At 32.4% G+C, this 17,513-nt stretch overlaps 2 protein-coding genes and 1 long non-coding RNA gene across 5 annotated transcripts; 1 reads left to right on the forward strand and 2 right to left on the reverse strand.

Annotated features, from left to right (window-relative positions):
• Positions 1-4,427: 4,427 nt before the first annotated feature.
• LOC110227055 lies at positions 4,428-6,285 on the reverse strand. Its single transcript, XR_002330871.1, has 3 exons — positions 5,539-6,285; positions 4,910-5,034; positions 4,428-4,647 (listed from the first exon to the last, which is right to left on the reverse strand). It is a non-coding gene; the product is annotated as an uncharacterized LOC110227055 (long non-coding RNA).
• Positions 6,286-6,313: 28 nt separating this feature from the next.
• On the forward strand, positions 6,314-9,193 carry LOC9299204 (histone-lysine N-methyltransferase family member SUVH9). 3 transcript variants are annotated; one of them, XM_002863081.2, is made up of 3 exons: positions 6,314-6,405; positions 6,507-8,624; positions 8,933-9,193. In XM_002863081.2, the coding sequence occupies exon 2, from the start codon at positions 6,632-6,634 to the stop codon at positions 8,582-8,584; it is 1,953 nt and encodes a 650-aa protein (XP_002863127.1). In that variant the 5' UTR covers positions 6,314-6,405; positions 6,507-6,631; the 3' UTR covers positions 8,585-8,624; positions 8,933-9,193. The 3 variants fall into 3 exon arrangements, with proteins under 3 accessions (XP_002863127.1, XP_020875765.1, XP_020875771.1); XM_021020106.1 differs by having other exon boundaries at positions 6,328-6,405; positions 6,492-8,624; XM_021020112.1 differs by lacking the exon at positions 6,314-6,405 and having other exon boundaries at positions 6,409-8,624; positions 8,881-9,193.
• A 105-nt stretch (positions 9,194-9,298) lies between these two features.
• On the reverse strand, positions 9,299-12,535 carry LOC9299201 (putative FBD-associated F-box protein At5g56440). Its single transcript, XM_021020126.1, has 5 exons — positions 12,293-12,535; positions 11,906-12,013; positions 11,437-11,540; positions 9,811-11,036; positions 9,299-9,726 (listed from the first exon to the last, which is right to left on the reverse strand). Exon 4 carries the CDS (start codon positions 10,784-10,786, stop codon positions 9,881-9,883), a length of 906 nt encoding a protein of 301 aa, XP_020875785.1. The 5' UTR covers positions 10,787-11,036; positions 11,437-11,540; positions 11,906-12,013; positions 12,293-12,535; the 3' UTR covers positions 9,299-9,726; positions 9,811-9,880.
• Between the last annotated feature and the right edge of the window lie 4,978 nt (positions 12,536-17,513).

The following is a 17,513-nucleotide window of genomic DNA, read 5'->3' on the forward strand; positions in this document are numbered from 1 at the left end:
CCAATCACCTTCTTTTATTCTAGCCAATCATAATTTGCCACCTAATAAAATAATAAAATTCATTTTATTGTAAAATCTAAATCCTAACAACTATTTTATAAACCCAAACTTACATTTAAACCTAAACTCACATGTAACCTACTTTAATTATATTGTAAAATCAAACCTCTAACTGTTTTTTATAAACCAAAACCGATATTTAACCTCGTTTAATTATAAAATCTAAACTCGTTTATAAATCCAAACCGATATTTAACCTCATTTAACTATAAATCTAAACTATAACTCTCTTTTATAAACTCAAACCGATATATAACTTCATTTTTTGTTGGCAAATTAGATTTAACTATTAAATGAGTTTAATTGTTTTTTATTAGGTGACAGTTTCTGATTGGTTAGAAAAAGAGGAGGTGAATAAAAGGATTCACTCCTATGGATGAACCCAACTATTTTTTTGTTGACTTTGACATATTTTGACGACCTGCCAAATTTTATATTCAAATTTAAATATAACAAATATTGTTACATGAAAATCATTTTGAGGTTTTAAATGTATTGAATTATATAGTGATTTATTTATTTAGATAAATCATCTAATAAGAACACAATATTTTTTGTAATTAATTGTAAATGTGAAATATATTTTAATTAGTTTATATGAATTAATGTGTAAATGCCAAATAAAAAGTTTGAAAAAACATTTTTTTTTTTTTTTGGTAGAAGTTTGAAAAAACATTTGGTCATATAATTTATGATTCTAATTATTTTTTATATGATAAAAATTTGAAATATCTAAATTTGGTAAACACATCAACACCAAAAAAAATCTTTTTTAATATATAGAAGATTTTAAAAATATTGAATCATTTAATTTGTCAAATTTTGAAATAGCTAAAATAGGAAATAATAGCATAATTTAAAACTATAGATTTAGGAGATATGTAGGTGTGTTTGGTTAGTGATTTAAAGAGAATGGAGGTAAAGAAATTAGTGTTTGGTTAAAATAGTACGAGAATAGAAAAGAAAATACTTAGAAAAATTGTGGACTTGCCACATGAGCAACCAAAACCCTCAATATAAGTAGCTAAAATATAATAGCCTAATTATGTGCTTTTTTTAATGATTATTATAAAATATTCAATATTTAAAAAATAGTTTTGGAATATATGTCAATTTTGTGTATCCTATTAAATTTGATAAAATTATTAAAATTGACTTTAATGGGATATATTTCAAGATACTTCATGGTTCTTAAATTCATTCAATTATAAAAAAAAATAGAAAGAAGTTATATATTAAGAAAATTTTATTTCTATAATAGAAAAATATGTACAAAAATTTGGTGTTCCTAAATTTATTTCTAATTTTTTTGTATTTCTATATCGCGATTTTTTCCACGTGTAGCAATCTCATAATATTTAGTAGGTGTTGCGATTTGCGACACGTAGATACAAACCAAAATAAATGCTTGTGGTGTGTTTGGTTTGGCCCCATGTTCTAAAAATCCCCGCCTAGCCCCGATTACTCCCCGTTTAATCGCTAGGCCCACCCTCTCCGCCTCGATTAATGACTAATCCCCTAAAAAATCAGTAACCCGATTATTCTCCGTCTAATCCGATTATTTTCCGCCTAATCCGATTATTTCCCGCCTAATCTTACATACCCCGATTATTTTTTAGATTACAAGTATAAAAAAACATTTTATTTTTGTTATTCAATCATTTGAATTGGGAGTTTGTGATGTTTTACATAACTTGTGTTCAAATTTTAATAAAAATCATAAAAATTTGTTTTTACTGTAATTTTGAAAACAATATTGAATTAATATATTTTAAAAATATTAAAATAACCCTAAAACTAATCCCCGATTAATCCCCGATTTTAATCCGATTTTCCGATTAATCGCTAGGTCCATGCCGAACGCCCGACTAGCGCCTAGCGATTTTTCAAACAATGGTTTGGCCCGATACACCAAACAAACACACCATCATTCAAACCCAGAAATGAGTCACAGGCTAGTTTGCCACTGAACCGGGAATTTAAATCAGGCCTGCCATTTTAGAGTCTGTATGCCACTACTAATATGTTATTTCGATTTTACCCCTGGAAACCCTCTGAATCATCAAGAAAGTTTAACAAAACAATAATTCAAAAGCGTCACAGAGGTCACACTTATGGCACGTGCACATTGGTTGATACTCTCTAAGCTACCAACTAAACGTTGTCGTTTCTTTGTTTGCTCCGATCAACGAGAGAGAGAAAAAGAGAGAGGCTTTATTCTTCTTCTTCTTCCTCTTCCTCTCTTGTTTCGATCTCCTCTTCAATGCATCTACGTATCTGATTTGAAAGATTTAACAGTAAGTAAAACTTCAGTCTCCGTGAAATTCTCATCTGTTTGAGAATAACATGGAAATAGATCTAATTGCGATTATAATCAACGAAGGATCAATTACGCCACTCAGGATACAGAATTGAAGTAGCCCCGAGACTCTCCCAGGCACCATTCTCGAGACCAACTCTCCATCTATGTTTTCCGGTGCCGGTAGAGACTCACCAGCGCCGGGATCTCTCTGCTTCACGATGACCCTTCTTCATGAATCATTTTCTTTGGATCTCTCTCTTTTTTCTGTTTTTCAATTCTTTTCTCTCAAGATTTTTCCCTTATATCCAAATCTGAGACATTTCCCACAAAGATCTTTCCCACAACTATCTTTAGATCCTTTAATCCTAAACCTTTCGCGATTCTCGTCTTTCATTTCACTCACCGGCTCCCCTCGAAGTCAAGAATAGCATCTCTATGCTCTTCGCCGTGGGATTCAGATTCTCTCGCCAAGTGTTTTTCTTGGATGCGGCGAGACCGGAGCTTTGCGTTGACGCCGGAGCCGATAAAGAACACGATGGCGGAAGAATCAACCATAGTAGACGGACTATCAACTGTAGCAGCTGTGGTTCGAGCTGAATATGTCTCCGAACTCCTGATTTTGCTGAACGGCACCACCACTTCCGATCTGCCGCCGCTGTCACTGATCTATATGTTTTGGAAAATAAAACATGTATTATTATTTGTCGAATTTATATAACTAGGTTCGACTGGTACAACTAAGAACGTATCTGTATTTTAATTCGTCGTATTTGTACAACTAGGTTTGACTGAGTACAACTAAGACCATAAATGTATACATAGTTCTATACAACAAATATGAATACGATAAATTAGAGTTAGTAACGATTCCAAAAATATCTTGAACTATAAACAAACAATTTAAAATAAATAAAACTCGAATTTATCATATTCTAAATATATACTATTAGTTCAACTACGTTCATTGTATTATGAATTTTATTAAATTAGAAAAGTTATAAATTAAGATTTATATAAGAAATTCCCTAAAAACATCTTCAAATATAAATAAAGTATTGGTCTAAAGGAAGTAAATATAAAGGAACTAAGAACATATTTGTATATGTATGTATTCGTCGTATATGTACAACTAGGTTCGACTGAGTACAACTAAGACCATAAATGTATACGTATTTCTTCTGTACAACCATGTTCGACCGGGTATAACTAGATTCGACTGGTACAACTAGGACCGACTAGTACAACTAAGACCATAAATATACTGGGTACAACTAAAACTATAACTATAACCATATATGTATCAGTATATGTACTTGTCGTATTCATACAACAATGTTCAACTAGGTATAATTAGGTTTTGACAAGGTACAACTAAGACCATAAATGTATCCGTATGTGTATTCAACAAATAAGAAAAACGATAAATTAGAGTTAACAAGGATTCCAAAAATATGTTGAACTAAAAAAGAAACAATTTTAAATAAATAAAACTTGAATTTATCATTTTCCTAGTGCATACTATTGTTTTCATATGAAACACTCCTTATAGTACAAGGAACACTTTGTAGGTGATCACTTCTTTTGATGCAAAATAGGTGAAAATTATGATTTCGTACAAATTGTATTATGAAAACTTCTTAGATGATAATTAATAGTGTAACAACATATGTCCAACTTAAAATTACTAATTTTTATTAAAGTCCAACTGAAAATACGCAAAAATCGCCAAAGTCCAACTATGAACATGTGAGTACAACTGGACAACTAGTACAACTATGTTTAAAACAAAACAATTTTTTATTAATATCATGCTGTCTTTGGCCCACTTTACCACACGTGTGATGATTTTAAATTAATATCCCGCCGCCAAAAATCATGCTTACGTGGGTCATATTTATTTATTTATTTTTTTTTACTTCGTTTGAATTTATTTTAATATCAATTTTAATTAATTTTTTATTTTTTTAAAAAGTTATTTTTAATTGTCTCAGTTGTACCTAAGTGATCTAGTTGTACTTTCTTATAAGTAACCCATATACGTAGTTGTACCTAAATAGACCAGTTGTACCTACAAAACCAACTGAACTTAAATATAATCTAAATATTTTTTTGGTCTACAAAAATATGAAGTCATATGTTCTTAATCTACAACCCAACAAAATACATAAATGAAATACAAAAACATAAGCCATGTGCAATCTTGGAGATGCAAATCTCGACCTCTCTCGGTCGGCTCAAGCCTCTGTCTCTTGGGGATGATACAAAACCTGCTTGGCGCATGATCTCTGCAATAACATATACTACAAGTCAACGAGTTGATTATTGATCTAGAATCGTGAAGACCACAACTAGTTCACTAACATAATCATATGATTTAATGCAAAGTCAGTGCCTTTTTGCGTCTACCCAAATCAAGCAAAAAGTATTAACCTAGTTCTATCATCTAGACTCTCCTTGCCTTCTAGAAATCTCTCTAACCAATTTATGCATCCATTAACGAAGCTAAAGAGATGGGAACATATCCGGATCCCATTCCACAACACAAACCTTGGCGCAGTAGGATCTCCCAACACCAAATCATCCTTCAAACCACTATTAAACTCTCCACAAAGCTTTTTAATTCTTCATTTTATTGAACCAAATGATGTAGACTCTTTGTACACAATCCATATCTGAATTCAAAAACAAAAATCAACAAGTAAAGATACAAACAAGTATGCTTTCATCAAAAAACATGAAAAATAAATCAGTTAAAACATACCTATAGAAACACTTAGTAAAACAATTCATTTATCAAATTTGTGTACACCGTAGAAAGACAAACGGTAACAAAAGATTTTCAAAATTTAGAAAAAGAAATAGAACTCTAAAAATGTGGGAGCGGTGTAAGGAGAGAATAATTCTAAGGTTTCTGCTTAGCTAAAGCTACGAATCTGATTATGACAAAATAGCTATCCATACAAAAAAAACTATTTATAAGGATCAAACCAAGCCTAACAAACCTCTAAACAAGCTATTCGTATAAAAAAAAAACTGACAAAACAGAACCTACACACATACCATGTCTCTGGACAAACCAAATCCAAAGTTAAAAACCACAAACAAACCAAAGTCAAACCAACCAAACTAGATGGTAAACCATACAACCTCAATTAAGAAGGATTGGAAACGCTTACCAAAGAAAGAGCTCGATCGAACTATCCGAGCAGAATTAATTATCCGTACAAGCACTAACGCTCACCGCGACGGACCAAATTTGCATCTTCAAGGACAAATGACCAAACTGAGACAAAATAGAAGACGGAACCAGTCATTGGCAAAACAAAACCAGGTGAAAGGTACAATTCGAGCAAGTTTACTGAGCCCCCAAAACAATCAACGAATAAACAACTGGAATCAAAGTAATAAGCAACTCCTTTACCAAACACGATCAATGGCGAGTCAGCTTTCCTCAGCAACGAATCTGCAGATCCAATCTCTGTTCTCAAAGATCCCCGAATCGGTTCTTGCTTCTGAGATTTCACAACCTCACCCACCAAGTTATTCGCTTCAGATTCTAATATCTTATGAGGCAACACATCAGATGGAAGACCCCTCAATCGAGATCTCCGAAACTCTGATTTCGACTCTCAACTTAAGTGGTTCTTGGATTGAAGTTCAAGATTTGGGGATTTTTGGAGCTTAAGAAGAAGAGGAAAAGAAGAAGAATAAGCAATTGAAGAAAATTGACAAAGAAACGAAGAAGAAAAAAATAGAGTATTTTGTGTGGATTCGGGTCGGATTATCAAATTTGGAGCAGATAATCGGATACTTCATGTTGGATTGGTAGTTTTCCATATTGACAATGGGTTTTTGGGAATTTCCTTAATTTTTGAGTTTAAAAAATATTGTAAAAGAAAATGAAAATATGAGGGTGGCATTCTAGCATTTGTTTTCCCCGAAAGTGGCTTTCCAGCCATTGTTTCCCCAGAAATCGCTATTACCAAGAAAGCTCTCTTTCATCCCTAAGAGATCTTCAAATTCAGATTTCAACCAAAAAAAAGGTATGAAATTTTTCATTTTTTTCCCTATCATATAGTCTCAAGATCACAACTTTATATAATACCAAATCTAGAGAAAAAAAACAAAGATTTAAATCCTGTAGGAACATTTTTGAGTAAGAGCTTCTTCTCCGCCATGGATTTAGCTTGAAAGGTCTCAACAAGAAAACAAATTTCTTCGATTTCGCTGAGAAACTCGTAAAACCCATTTCGCTTCTCGTTGTTGAAAATGGGTTCTTCTCATATTCCTCTTGATCCGTCTCTAAATCCGTCACCTTCACTGATCCCAAAGCTTGAACCAGTCACTGAATCAACCCAAAACTTGTCCTTTCAACTTCCAAACACAAACCCACAAGCCCTAATTTCATCACCCATCTCCAATTTCAACGAAGCCACAAACTTTTCCTCAGATTACATCACCGTCGCCGAGACATTCCGGTCCGCCTTCGCTCAACGTCTTAAACGTCACGATGATGTTACGGTTCTTGATTCCTTAACCGGAGCAATTGTACCGGTTGAGGAGAATCCAGACCCGGAACCGATTCCGGTTTCTTACTCAACCAATGACGCTTCACCGTCGGTTGTTGTTACTCGACGGCCTAAGCCACAGCAACGTTCGTCGGAGCTAGTGAGGATCACTGATGTTGGACCTGAAGGTGAGAGACAGTTTCGTGAACATGTGAGGAAGACGAGAATGATTTATGATTCACTTAGGATGTTCTTGATGATGGAAGAAGTTAAACTTAATGGGTTTGGTGGAAGAAAAGGTAGACCTGATAGTAAAGCTGCTTCAATGATGAAAGATTGTATGTTATGGTTGAATCGTGATAAACGAATCGTCGGTTCGATTCCCGGTGTTCAAGTTGGGGATATCTTCTTCTTTAGGCTTGAGTTATGTGTTATGGGTTTACATGGGCAAACACAAGCTGGGATTGATTATCTTACAGGGAGTCTTAGTTCTAATGGAGAGCCAATTGCTACTAGTGTGATTGTTTCAGGTGGTTATGAGGATGATGATGATCAAGGAGATGTGATTATGTATACAGGTCATGGTGGGCAAGATAAGCTTGGAAGGCAAGCTGAACATCAGAAGTTGGAAGGTGGGAATCTTGCGATGGAACGGAGTATGTATTATGGGATTGAAGTTAGGGTGATTAGAGGGTTGAAGTATGAGAACTCAGTTTCTAGTAAAGTTTATGTTTATGATGGGTTGTTTAGGATTGTTGATTCTTGGTTTGATGTTGGGAAATCTGGTTTCGGTGTGTTTAAATATAGGCTGGAGAGGATTGAAGGGCAGGCTGAGATGGGTAGTTCGATTTTGAAGCTTGCTAGGACTCTTAAAACTAATCCATTGTCTGTGAGACCGAGAGGTTATATTAGTTCTGATATCTCGAATAGGAAGGAGAATGTTCCTGTGTATTTGTTTAATGACATTGACAACGATCAAGAACCTTTGTATTATGAGTACCTTGCGACAACTTCGTTTCCTCCTGGCTTATTTGTTCAACGGAGCGATAGTGCAAGTGGATGTGACTGTATCAAAGGCTGTGGCAGTGGCTGCCTTTGTGAAGCCAAGAATTCAGGTGAGTTTGCTTATGATTATCATGGAAAGTTAATAAGACAGAAACCGTTGATACATGAATGTGGAGCGGCGTGTCGGTGCCCTCCAAGCTGTCGAAACCGTGTGACTCAAAAGGGTTTGAGGAATAGACTAGAGGTGTTTAGGTCACTGGAAACGGGTTGGGGAGTTCGGTCTTTGGATATTTTACATGCTGGTGCTTTTATTTGTGAATATGCTGGGGTTGCTTTGACAAGGGAACAAGCCAACATTCTGACCATGAACGGTGATACATTGGTATATCCTGCTCGGTTTTCCTCTGCGAGATGGGAAGCTTGGGGAGATTTGTCTCAGGTCCTGGCTGATTTCGAGCGGCCTTCTTATCCTGAGATTCCTCCTGTTGATTTCGCAATGGATGTGTCCAAGATGAGAAATGTTGCTTGTTACATAAGCCACAGTACTGATCCGAATGTCATTGTCCAGTTAGTACTCCATGATCACAACAGTCTGATGTTCCCTAGAGTCATGCTTTTTGCTGCTGAAAACATTCCTCCCATGACTGAGCTCAGCCTTGATTACGGAGTTGCTGATGATTGGACCGCCAAGCTTGCCATTTGTAATTAAAATTCTCCTGTAATGGTGATTCTAGGCCATATTTTTCCAGGTAAAACTAAGTTAATGGTTAATAAGTTTCACAGATTAAACCTTTAGTATCATGTTAGCTAACGTTAAGAAAAAGCATAAGCATGAAATGGTTGCAAATGGATCTTGCATAGGCTTGTGACTTGTTTACAGGTTTTATTGTGATATCAATGGTGTCTGATTTCATTTTTAACACGGTTTCTGCAAAACCAAAGATGTGGTTTGATGTTAAGAGTCCTATTGTTCATCTGAATTCGATAAATATTGGTTTCTTGCAGATTGTAATAAGCACAAGCTGAGACTGAATCGTTTACTGTTTTGTTTTGCTAGTTGGTGACATGAAGAATGAAGCAAAGGAATTGTGCAGAAGCTAAGGTTTAAGAAACCCCACTCCTCCCATTTTGACTTTTTGGGTATCTTTCAATATTTGGGAGTCTTTAAGATTTTTTTTGGGGTAATAGTGTACAAAACTCAAAAGATGTTTGTTTTGTCTGTACTGTTTTGCTCTTGTGTTTGTCTCGTATTTAGCAAGTAAAACAAATATTAACCATCTCTCTTTGTCTCTCTTTCTAAATTAATTGGTATTAACCATCTCTCTTTGTCTCTCTTTCTAAATTAATTGAGATTACCATGTTTTAGAGTCATTGTTTGATCGATTAATCCGACAACATATAAAATCTCTTGATGTAGAGATCATTCGTGTAACTTTCTAACTGCTTTGTTAGATTGACTAGATCAACAACAAACTTTTGAGTAAAAGTCTTTGATTGAGAAATCTAAATCCGAGAAAAAAACTTACGAAGATAAAGAAACCAAAATCCATTACCATATCAATGCTGCTCAGGGTAGAACCTCAAGCTGACATTTGCTAGAACAACTCAGCCTGGACACCAAATCTATCAGCAGCATACGGTTCTCGGTCAAATTGGTGATTTTTCGGGATATAGAGTCATCCTTTTGAGGTGGCTTGCCATCTCTAAGATGTAAATAGCCGCTTCTTTCTCTGCTTCTGTTTTCTTGTATCCAATCCACTCAACAGTTTTGAGACTCGACACCAAACATTCAGGAACACAAAACGGCTGCTTCCACTGAGCTTCAAAATCTCTGAAGCTGCCGCAGTTTCGCTGAGATATAAACAAAATGAGATTTCAAAGGGTGGAAACATGAAGCTGCAAAAGTTTTAATGTATATAGCAAATAGTAACTTACATTATTTAACCTCAGAACTCGCAGTTTAGGGGAATGGCTGAGTAGAAGACATAACCAATCTGATGAACATTTAGTACATATATAGCTCTAGATACTCGAGCTGACAGAGAAACTCACAAGATTTTGCCATTAAGACTGCTCCCGCTGAGGTTAGACATAAGGAGAGGTATTTGGATGAGGTTAGACATCCCATAATCTTATTAGAGTCCTCTTGTCTAATCTTGATTTCTGCATTCACCAGCTTCGGCATTTTCACTAATGAACGGAACCGACTAAATTTATCTAGAACTTTTAAAGTCTTTAGAGAAGAAGGAGTACTGACGACATACTCGCGACCATCTGTTGTTCCATGGAAATCTGGTCTTTGCATGATATGTAAGCTTTGCAATGACGGGATCGCAATTGTGAAGGTCGTCACACAGTCCATGAGCCATCGCTGAACAATCAGTGTTTCAAGGACAGGGCAAGCGGACAAAAGCCTATTAACATGTTCATCCCCAGAGAGGAATTCAACACAGAGAAGGGAGAGATTCTTGAGGGACTGGAGAAAGATTGTGGAAGGAATATCCCAAATCATCACTTGTTGAAGGCGTAAAGTCACAAGGCCTTTACATGTAAACAAGCTCTCAGGACACGGCATGGGTTTGAACTGGCAACGATAATGGATAAGCTCAAGAACACGCACGTGTCTAGCTACTGCAATATCAACCCATCTTTCATGTTCTTCAGGTTCACAAACATCCCCAAGTCTGAGATGCATTGTTTCTAGAACTGGAGCCTTGCTTAGCAGCAGAAATTTGTTTACAAAATCTGAACCTCTCGCGTACAATGGAGTACCATAGTCAAGCCTTGGAACCATTTTCCACAGAGAAACCCATCGTTTTGACAAAAAACTCGTGGCTACAGCATCTTTCGTCTTAAGCAATGACAGTATCTTCACGAGCAAATCATCACTCAGCTCACAAATACTGCTCATATTAAACCAAACTTCAAATCTCCTCAGCTAACTATCTACTATACATTTTTGCAACAGTTTTTGGGTCCCTAATCGGGTCAAAATTTTGACCCGGAATTAATTTATTTCGACCCGGATTGGAATAAATTATTTGGATCCGAATAATTAGAGACTTTCCTAAAAAAATTCTGTGATAAAACCGCAAATCTTGAGTTCGAATATTCCTAAATTTTCGTCAATCGTCGTTAATGTATCTTTTGAGAAGATTTCCCTACAAAAAAGGAAACTACATTAACAATTGCGTTTTGATTTTGTTTTGATTTGTAAACTAACAACAAGCATATTCTCAAGATATTCAAATATCAGAATATTGCCTAAACTAAAACATATAGAACATTCTAACGTAATTGTGTTAACAAGAAGATTATTTTTGTTTCATAATGATTTCGCAATCTTCCCTTAAACATTTGTGCATCATTCTAATTTTGATTAATTATACGATTAAAATTTTGATTAATGATACGTAATTGTGTTAACAAAATTTTGAACTTGATCACCAAGATTTTCTCGCTTTACAATCACACCTAACCCTAAACATCTACAACCTCTATATATAATATAACATGCCAACACATGCAAGAAAAACACCAGGGCATCAAGAAACATTTTACCTTTTACATCCATGAAGAAAGCTTTTCAATATCTCCATGGTTGTTTCTTTTGACTATCTTAGAAGCGGCTTTACAATATTGCATGACAAGTCCAAATTAAGATTCTGCATCATGACGGCAATACACAACCAAAACTGGTGAGATTCTGAACTCAAACATCACAATCAGTTTCCAAATTCATTCTTTTTGTTTTTTTTGTTTCATGCAGATTTGTGGATGACAAGAAAGGATTTGTGCTTGACAACCTACAAACTTTAAAAAGATTCGGCTTTTGTTCATCTTTTCGACAAACGCAAATAGTTCAGGTCTAGCAAACCCAATTTTGTTAAAGTTTATGCATTTAGGGATTCAATTGGTTACCATAAAGATCAAATCATTGGTGTGTGTGTCTGTGTACATCCTTTCAAAACGCTTACTTAAGACATATAGATTTGTATTCATGGAGGACAGAACTGAAATCAAATGTTACCTTCTTTTGAACAGTGGAACCTAAAGGGTTTGAGTTCTTTGTTAACACTATCAATCTTCTTACGAACCACATAAACTTCCTTCCTCATAGGATCATACACTAAAGCTCCTGTCATAAGAAACAACATGTCTGTAAAGATAAGATGTATTGGTAATCCAGCTTAACTCAGTTATTGAGAATGAGAGAAGATATAATTATAAGAAAACATGTTATCCATGGAAATTGCTATCACAAAAGTTGTGTAAAAATCTGAATGACCATTACTATTAATCAATTCCAAAATCAATTCGTTTTTGTAAACAAACTAAAATTACAGCCATCAATTCATTGTTCAGAAGCTACTCAATCGATAAAAAAATTGCAAGCGAAGAGTGAAAAATTACTTACAAATGGTTAGACCCAAAATTAGATTCAAATCCGAGCAACTGGCCAAGCTATGAACATGTATAACCGATTACAATCGGATCATGTAGTTCAAACAGAAAAAAAAATCGCGTTTTGCTGGTATAATCGGTGAGAGCTTGAAGAAAAACAAGTTCGTCATTCATCGGGTTACGAATTCTTTTTTTTTTTTTTTTTTTTTTTTTTGCTGAGAAATGTTTTAGTGTGGCAGATCTATAATTTGGTTTCATCATTTTTTTTAGGCCTGGGCTTTCCGTTAACCGTTCGGTTATCGGTTGGGTCCATTCAGTTTCGGTTCTTTCGGTTTCAAAATTTAGTATCTATTCAGATATTTTAAAATTTCGGTTCGGTTTCGGTTCGGTTTCGGTTCGGTTCCAGTTCTTTCGGTTTTAAAATTTAGTATTCATTCGGTTATTTTGTTTAGAATATTTTCGGATATTTCAGTTATTTTTGAGTATTTTCGGATATTTTTGGATATATTTCGGTTATTTTCGAGTATTTTTACTATTTATATATATTTTTCAAGTATTTTTATTATTTGGTCTATAGATAACTAATTATTTTGAAAATATAATTGTATTTCGGGTATTTCGGTTACCTGAAATATTTCGGTTTGGTACCGATTCGGTTACGGTTATTTCGGTTATAGAATTTAGTATCCATTCGATTATTTTCAAATATTCGGTTCAGTTCAGTTCGGTTTTTTTTTACTTCGGTTTCGGTTCGGTACATTCAGTTCGGTTTATTTGGGGAGGCCTAATTTTTTTTTTCCAAAACAAATACTTCTTTTGGGCTTATAATGTTTGGACTTCAATTTTACTTATTGGGCTTCGTAGATTAATTTTCTGTTAACTAGACAATTTCATAATAAAAAATTATTACCATATAAAACTTATTATACTGTTAGCTTACAAGAAAATAATTATTATGTAAACCATATAAATAAAAGACAAAAATAATATTAGACTTAATACTATCGTAAACTTAAAGTGATTTTTAAACGATACTCAACCTCTCTAAAGAATTATCTATCACCACAAACAACAACCAAAACTATACACAACCAATTGTTCATTTATTAAAAATCATAAATAACAAAGTATTTATAATATTTAAGTTATAGAAAATTTTTTTAATATTAATAATAGTTGAACTATATGAAAATTAAAAATATAAATATTATGGAAACTATTTAAAAGCAAACTTTTAAATTGACTCGAATTATACGTCTTTAAAATAAAATATTATTGAAATAAAAATAACAAAATGATGTTTAATTTCACGGGACAGGGTTATATGGTGGGATAGATTTGGGTCGATATTAATACGGGACGTTATACCACGGGTGAAATCCTAGAATTAACTATCAAAATATAATTATACAATCTTAAATACTTAACAAAACAAACAAAATTAACTATGAGGTATATCGCGGGGTAAAATCTTGCTTTATTACAAGCCAAATACAAACATTCATAAGATTATAATCAAAAAGTTTCTTAGTCAAATATGTAAAACACAAATAATCAAGTTATAAGAAAACACAAACAAAAATTTATTATACACAAAAAATATCAAATAATTAACCCGCGGTGTACCGCGGGTCATATCCTAGTAATTAGACAAACCCCTAGCGAATCTTATTAAAAAAAAAAAAAAAGAAGACAGCTGATCAAATCAAGGAAGAGCCCTAATCAAATCAAGGTTCACGATCATAAAACTTCGTAAATTCTACGAGAAAGAACTAACCTTTTTCTCTGTCTTTGAGCTAAGATCAGATTCTGTATGGTTTGATTTGCCACAGTTACTCTTGTATCTCCTTTGTTTCGGTTTTCTTTTCAATTATCAAATTTTCGGCTCAGACAATTTCCATAATATAAATCTTTTTTTCTTATAAATAAATTAAAGGGAAAAATTGATATAAAGGATAAATAATTAAATTATTGTCCATCTATGCTAAGTATATTTATAATTGATCATATATGTTTTAATATTGGTCATACTAGATTTTAACCCGCGGTACACCGCGGGGCTATATTTTCTTAAAAAATCAAAATGTAATTTGTTTGATAGATTATTTTGATTGTTAATTTTAGTATTTCACCCGTGGTATACGATCTTTTATAAATATCAACCCAAACCCGTCCCATCATATTACCCGTCCCGTGAAATTAAACATTATTTAGTTATTTTTCTTTTTAATAATACTTTTATTTAAAAGCTATATAATTCAAGTCAATTTAAAAATTTCTTTTAAATGGTTCCCATAAGATATATATACATATATATTAAATTTGTATAGAGTTGAAATAATATTAATATTACAAATTTTTTATATAATTTAAATATTATAAATATTTTTAAAAATATGTAATATATATTTTTTGTTATTGAATAAGAGGATATTATGTGTAAGAAATGTAGAAAATAAGAGTTTAATATTTTTATTATGGAGTCGCAAAAAAAATCTTTTATTTCTATACATGTTATTCGTTTATTAATAATAAAAGAAAACAAATCCTTTAAATTAGATATTAACTAAAATAAACGCATCATAATTACTTATTAAGTAACAACCAATAAATTTCACCAAAAAATAGGTAACAACCAATAAATTCTAAACGCAGTAATTAAAGAATGAGATATTAAAAAAAAATATCAAATAAGATATAAGAATCTTAAAATAATTGAACATCTAAATAATTTAATTGTTAGTGTCGATTTTAATGCCTTCATAAATGTGGATTTTTTTTTTTACAGAGAAATATTTCCTAAAGATTATCACATTAATGACTCAGAAAATTAAGGAAGATATGAATTTATGATTCTCGAAATCGTATTGGTAATATCTTTAATTAATATTTTTCAAATTTAAATAATTAATGCTAATGGCATTTATCCGTAAATAAGGTCCAACTCCAGGATTTATTTGCTAAAAGTCATTCAAAAATGTATATATAGATATGCTTTAATATAATTAAAATCCCATTTTGTCCCTAGTTTCTTTAAATCTTTCTAAACTATAAAAAAATTTCCAAAATTAATTAGATTTCTTTCTAAAAGCAATTTGGAAAAAATATTGGGCAAAAACAATATTTATTTACTTTCCAAATTTTTTGCTTAGATAATTCCAAATCTTCTTTTTATTTGATTTTTTTTATGGTAACATCTTCTTCGATTATTTTGACGTCAACTTCTTCGATTTTATCTTTTGGTAGTTTCTTGGATTTTTTCAATTCTTTGGAGCTTAAATATATATGTAAAATTCTAGATTTCTTTGCATGTGTTGGATTATTGTAGACGTAAAATTTGTAGACATAATACATTTTTTAAAATTTGTAGACGTAAGATTTCTAAACTAATTAGAATACATGTTCTAAAATTTGTAGACATAATCTTAACCTTAATATTCAATTTTATCAGATGTAATACTAACAACTAGATATTAACCCGCGGTACACCGCGGGCCTATATTTTTATTAAATAAAAAATTAATTTTTTATTTTAAGGCTTTTCTTTTACATATATGTTATTTTTTTTAATGGATATATATATATATATATATGTATATATCTATATATTGTAGGATTAGTATATTTTAAGTTCATTTTTGAAAATAGAGATAGAGAAAAGTATATAGTTCATTACCACGGTACACCGCAGGACTATATTTAAAAAAAAAATGTAAAATTTTTGAAGATTATCTATAGATATAAACTATCATTTTGTGTTTTTTAAATATATATATATATATATATATATAGTGTACGATTAGCATGTCCTACGTTTTAATTTTTAAAATATAGACACGGAAACATACAGTTTATAAGTAACGATGTATGGAGGATATAGTTTGAATATTTTTTTTTAGGTTTGAATATATTCACATTCTTGACTTTAGATATTTTATCGAGGAAAAAAAATGTAGACCTCATTATTAATGATTATGAGTAAATTGCATAATAATCTAAAACAACATATTATTCAGTATACATAAATAATCTTTATATATTTGGTAATAATGTTTTTTGGGGGTTAATCTAATTTATAACTAAACAAATTATTTATTACCAACATGAATTTGGTTTATACTTTATAGTACATAAAATAGTAAAATGAGTTTGTTAAAGAACGGATATTAAAGTAACCATAATTTAACTAATGTACTTTAAAATAAATATATTTGGAAAACGAATTACTTAAAATTTGATAAATATAACTATATCAAATTAAATAATATAAAATTAATCCAGTTCTTTTGCTAAAATAAATTTACCTACATCAAATTATACACATATCGCCCGGGTCTTATGTTTGATTAATATATGCGAGATATTTGTATCTATTTATATAGTTTATGTTAGAGAATTTTATTTTAGTATTGAGTATAATATTTTTGATTTGAAATATAGTGATAGAGTTGAATTTTGTGTATTAATTCGAGGCCTAGTAATAGATATTATAGATTAATGTGGGGTAAATGTTTGTGGAAATATTTTGATTACAAAGATAAAACAATATACAAACAGTCTACATATGATTGAATAAAATTCTAAATATCGAATTTACACTTACGAATACCAATAAAAGTCGACCTTCTAGATTGATACCCCGTGCTGCCCGGAGATGAAATTGGTGTATTGAAGATACGATCAAATCAAGGAAAGAAGATTTGGTGTGATCTGAAGATTAGGAAAGTTGTCTATGATGCTTCCTTTATATTCGCAGTCTAGACTTCAGGTTTAGGTTGGCGTTTAGACTATCTCTGTGAATCTCAAGTACTAGGCTAGAAACTATTAGGGTTCTTGGTGAGTGAATAGAGTGTATACATAGTTGTTGCTGTGTTGTGAGTTTGGGTAGATTAAGAATTGGTCATTGACGAGTTGTGTCAACGTCGTGTAAATCTGATTAAACATATCTTGTAGATTGTTTAAGTGATTCTTAATAAAGGAAAAGAAGTTCTTTTCAATTGTCTCAACATCTATATAATTACACTTGGTATCAGAGTGGGTAACCGACCTGATTACTAACTCAATACAGGTTAAGATCCTGCGGATTAGAGATGTCGAAGGCAGAACTCAACAGACCTGTGATGCTGGATCACAAAGGCTACAGTCACTGGAAGACTCGGATGATGCAGTTAATCAGAGGACAGGGTGAAGACGCCTGGACTGCAGTTGAAGATGGCTGGGAACCTCCGTTCAGC

The sequence above is a fragment of the Arabidopsis lyrata genome, assembly GCF_000004255.2.
Source record: "Arabidopsis lyrata subsp. lyrata unplaced genomic scaffold ARALYscaffold_9, whole genome shotgun sequence".
NCBI classification, from domain to species: Eukaryota; Viridiplantae; Streptophyta; class Magnoliopsida; order Brassicales; family Brassicaceae; genus Arabidopsis; species Arabidopsis lyrata.

Coding starts and splice junctions, on each gene's coding strand:
- LOC9299204 (XM_002863081.2), top strand. CDS start 6,632: ATGGGTTCTTCTCATATTCCTCTTGATCCGTCTCTAAATCCGTCACCT.
- LOC9299201 (XM_021020126.1), bottom strand. CDS start 10,786: ATGAGCAGTATTTGTGAGCTGAGTGATGATTTGCTCGTGAAGATACTG.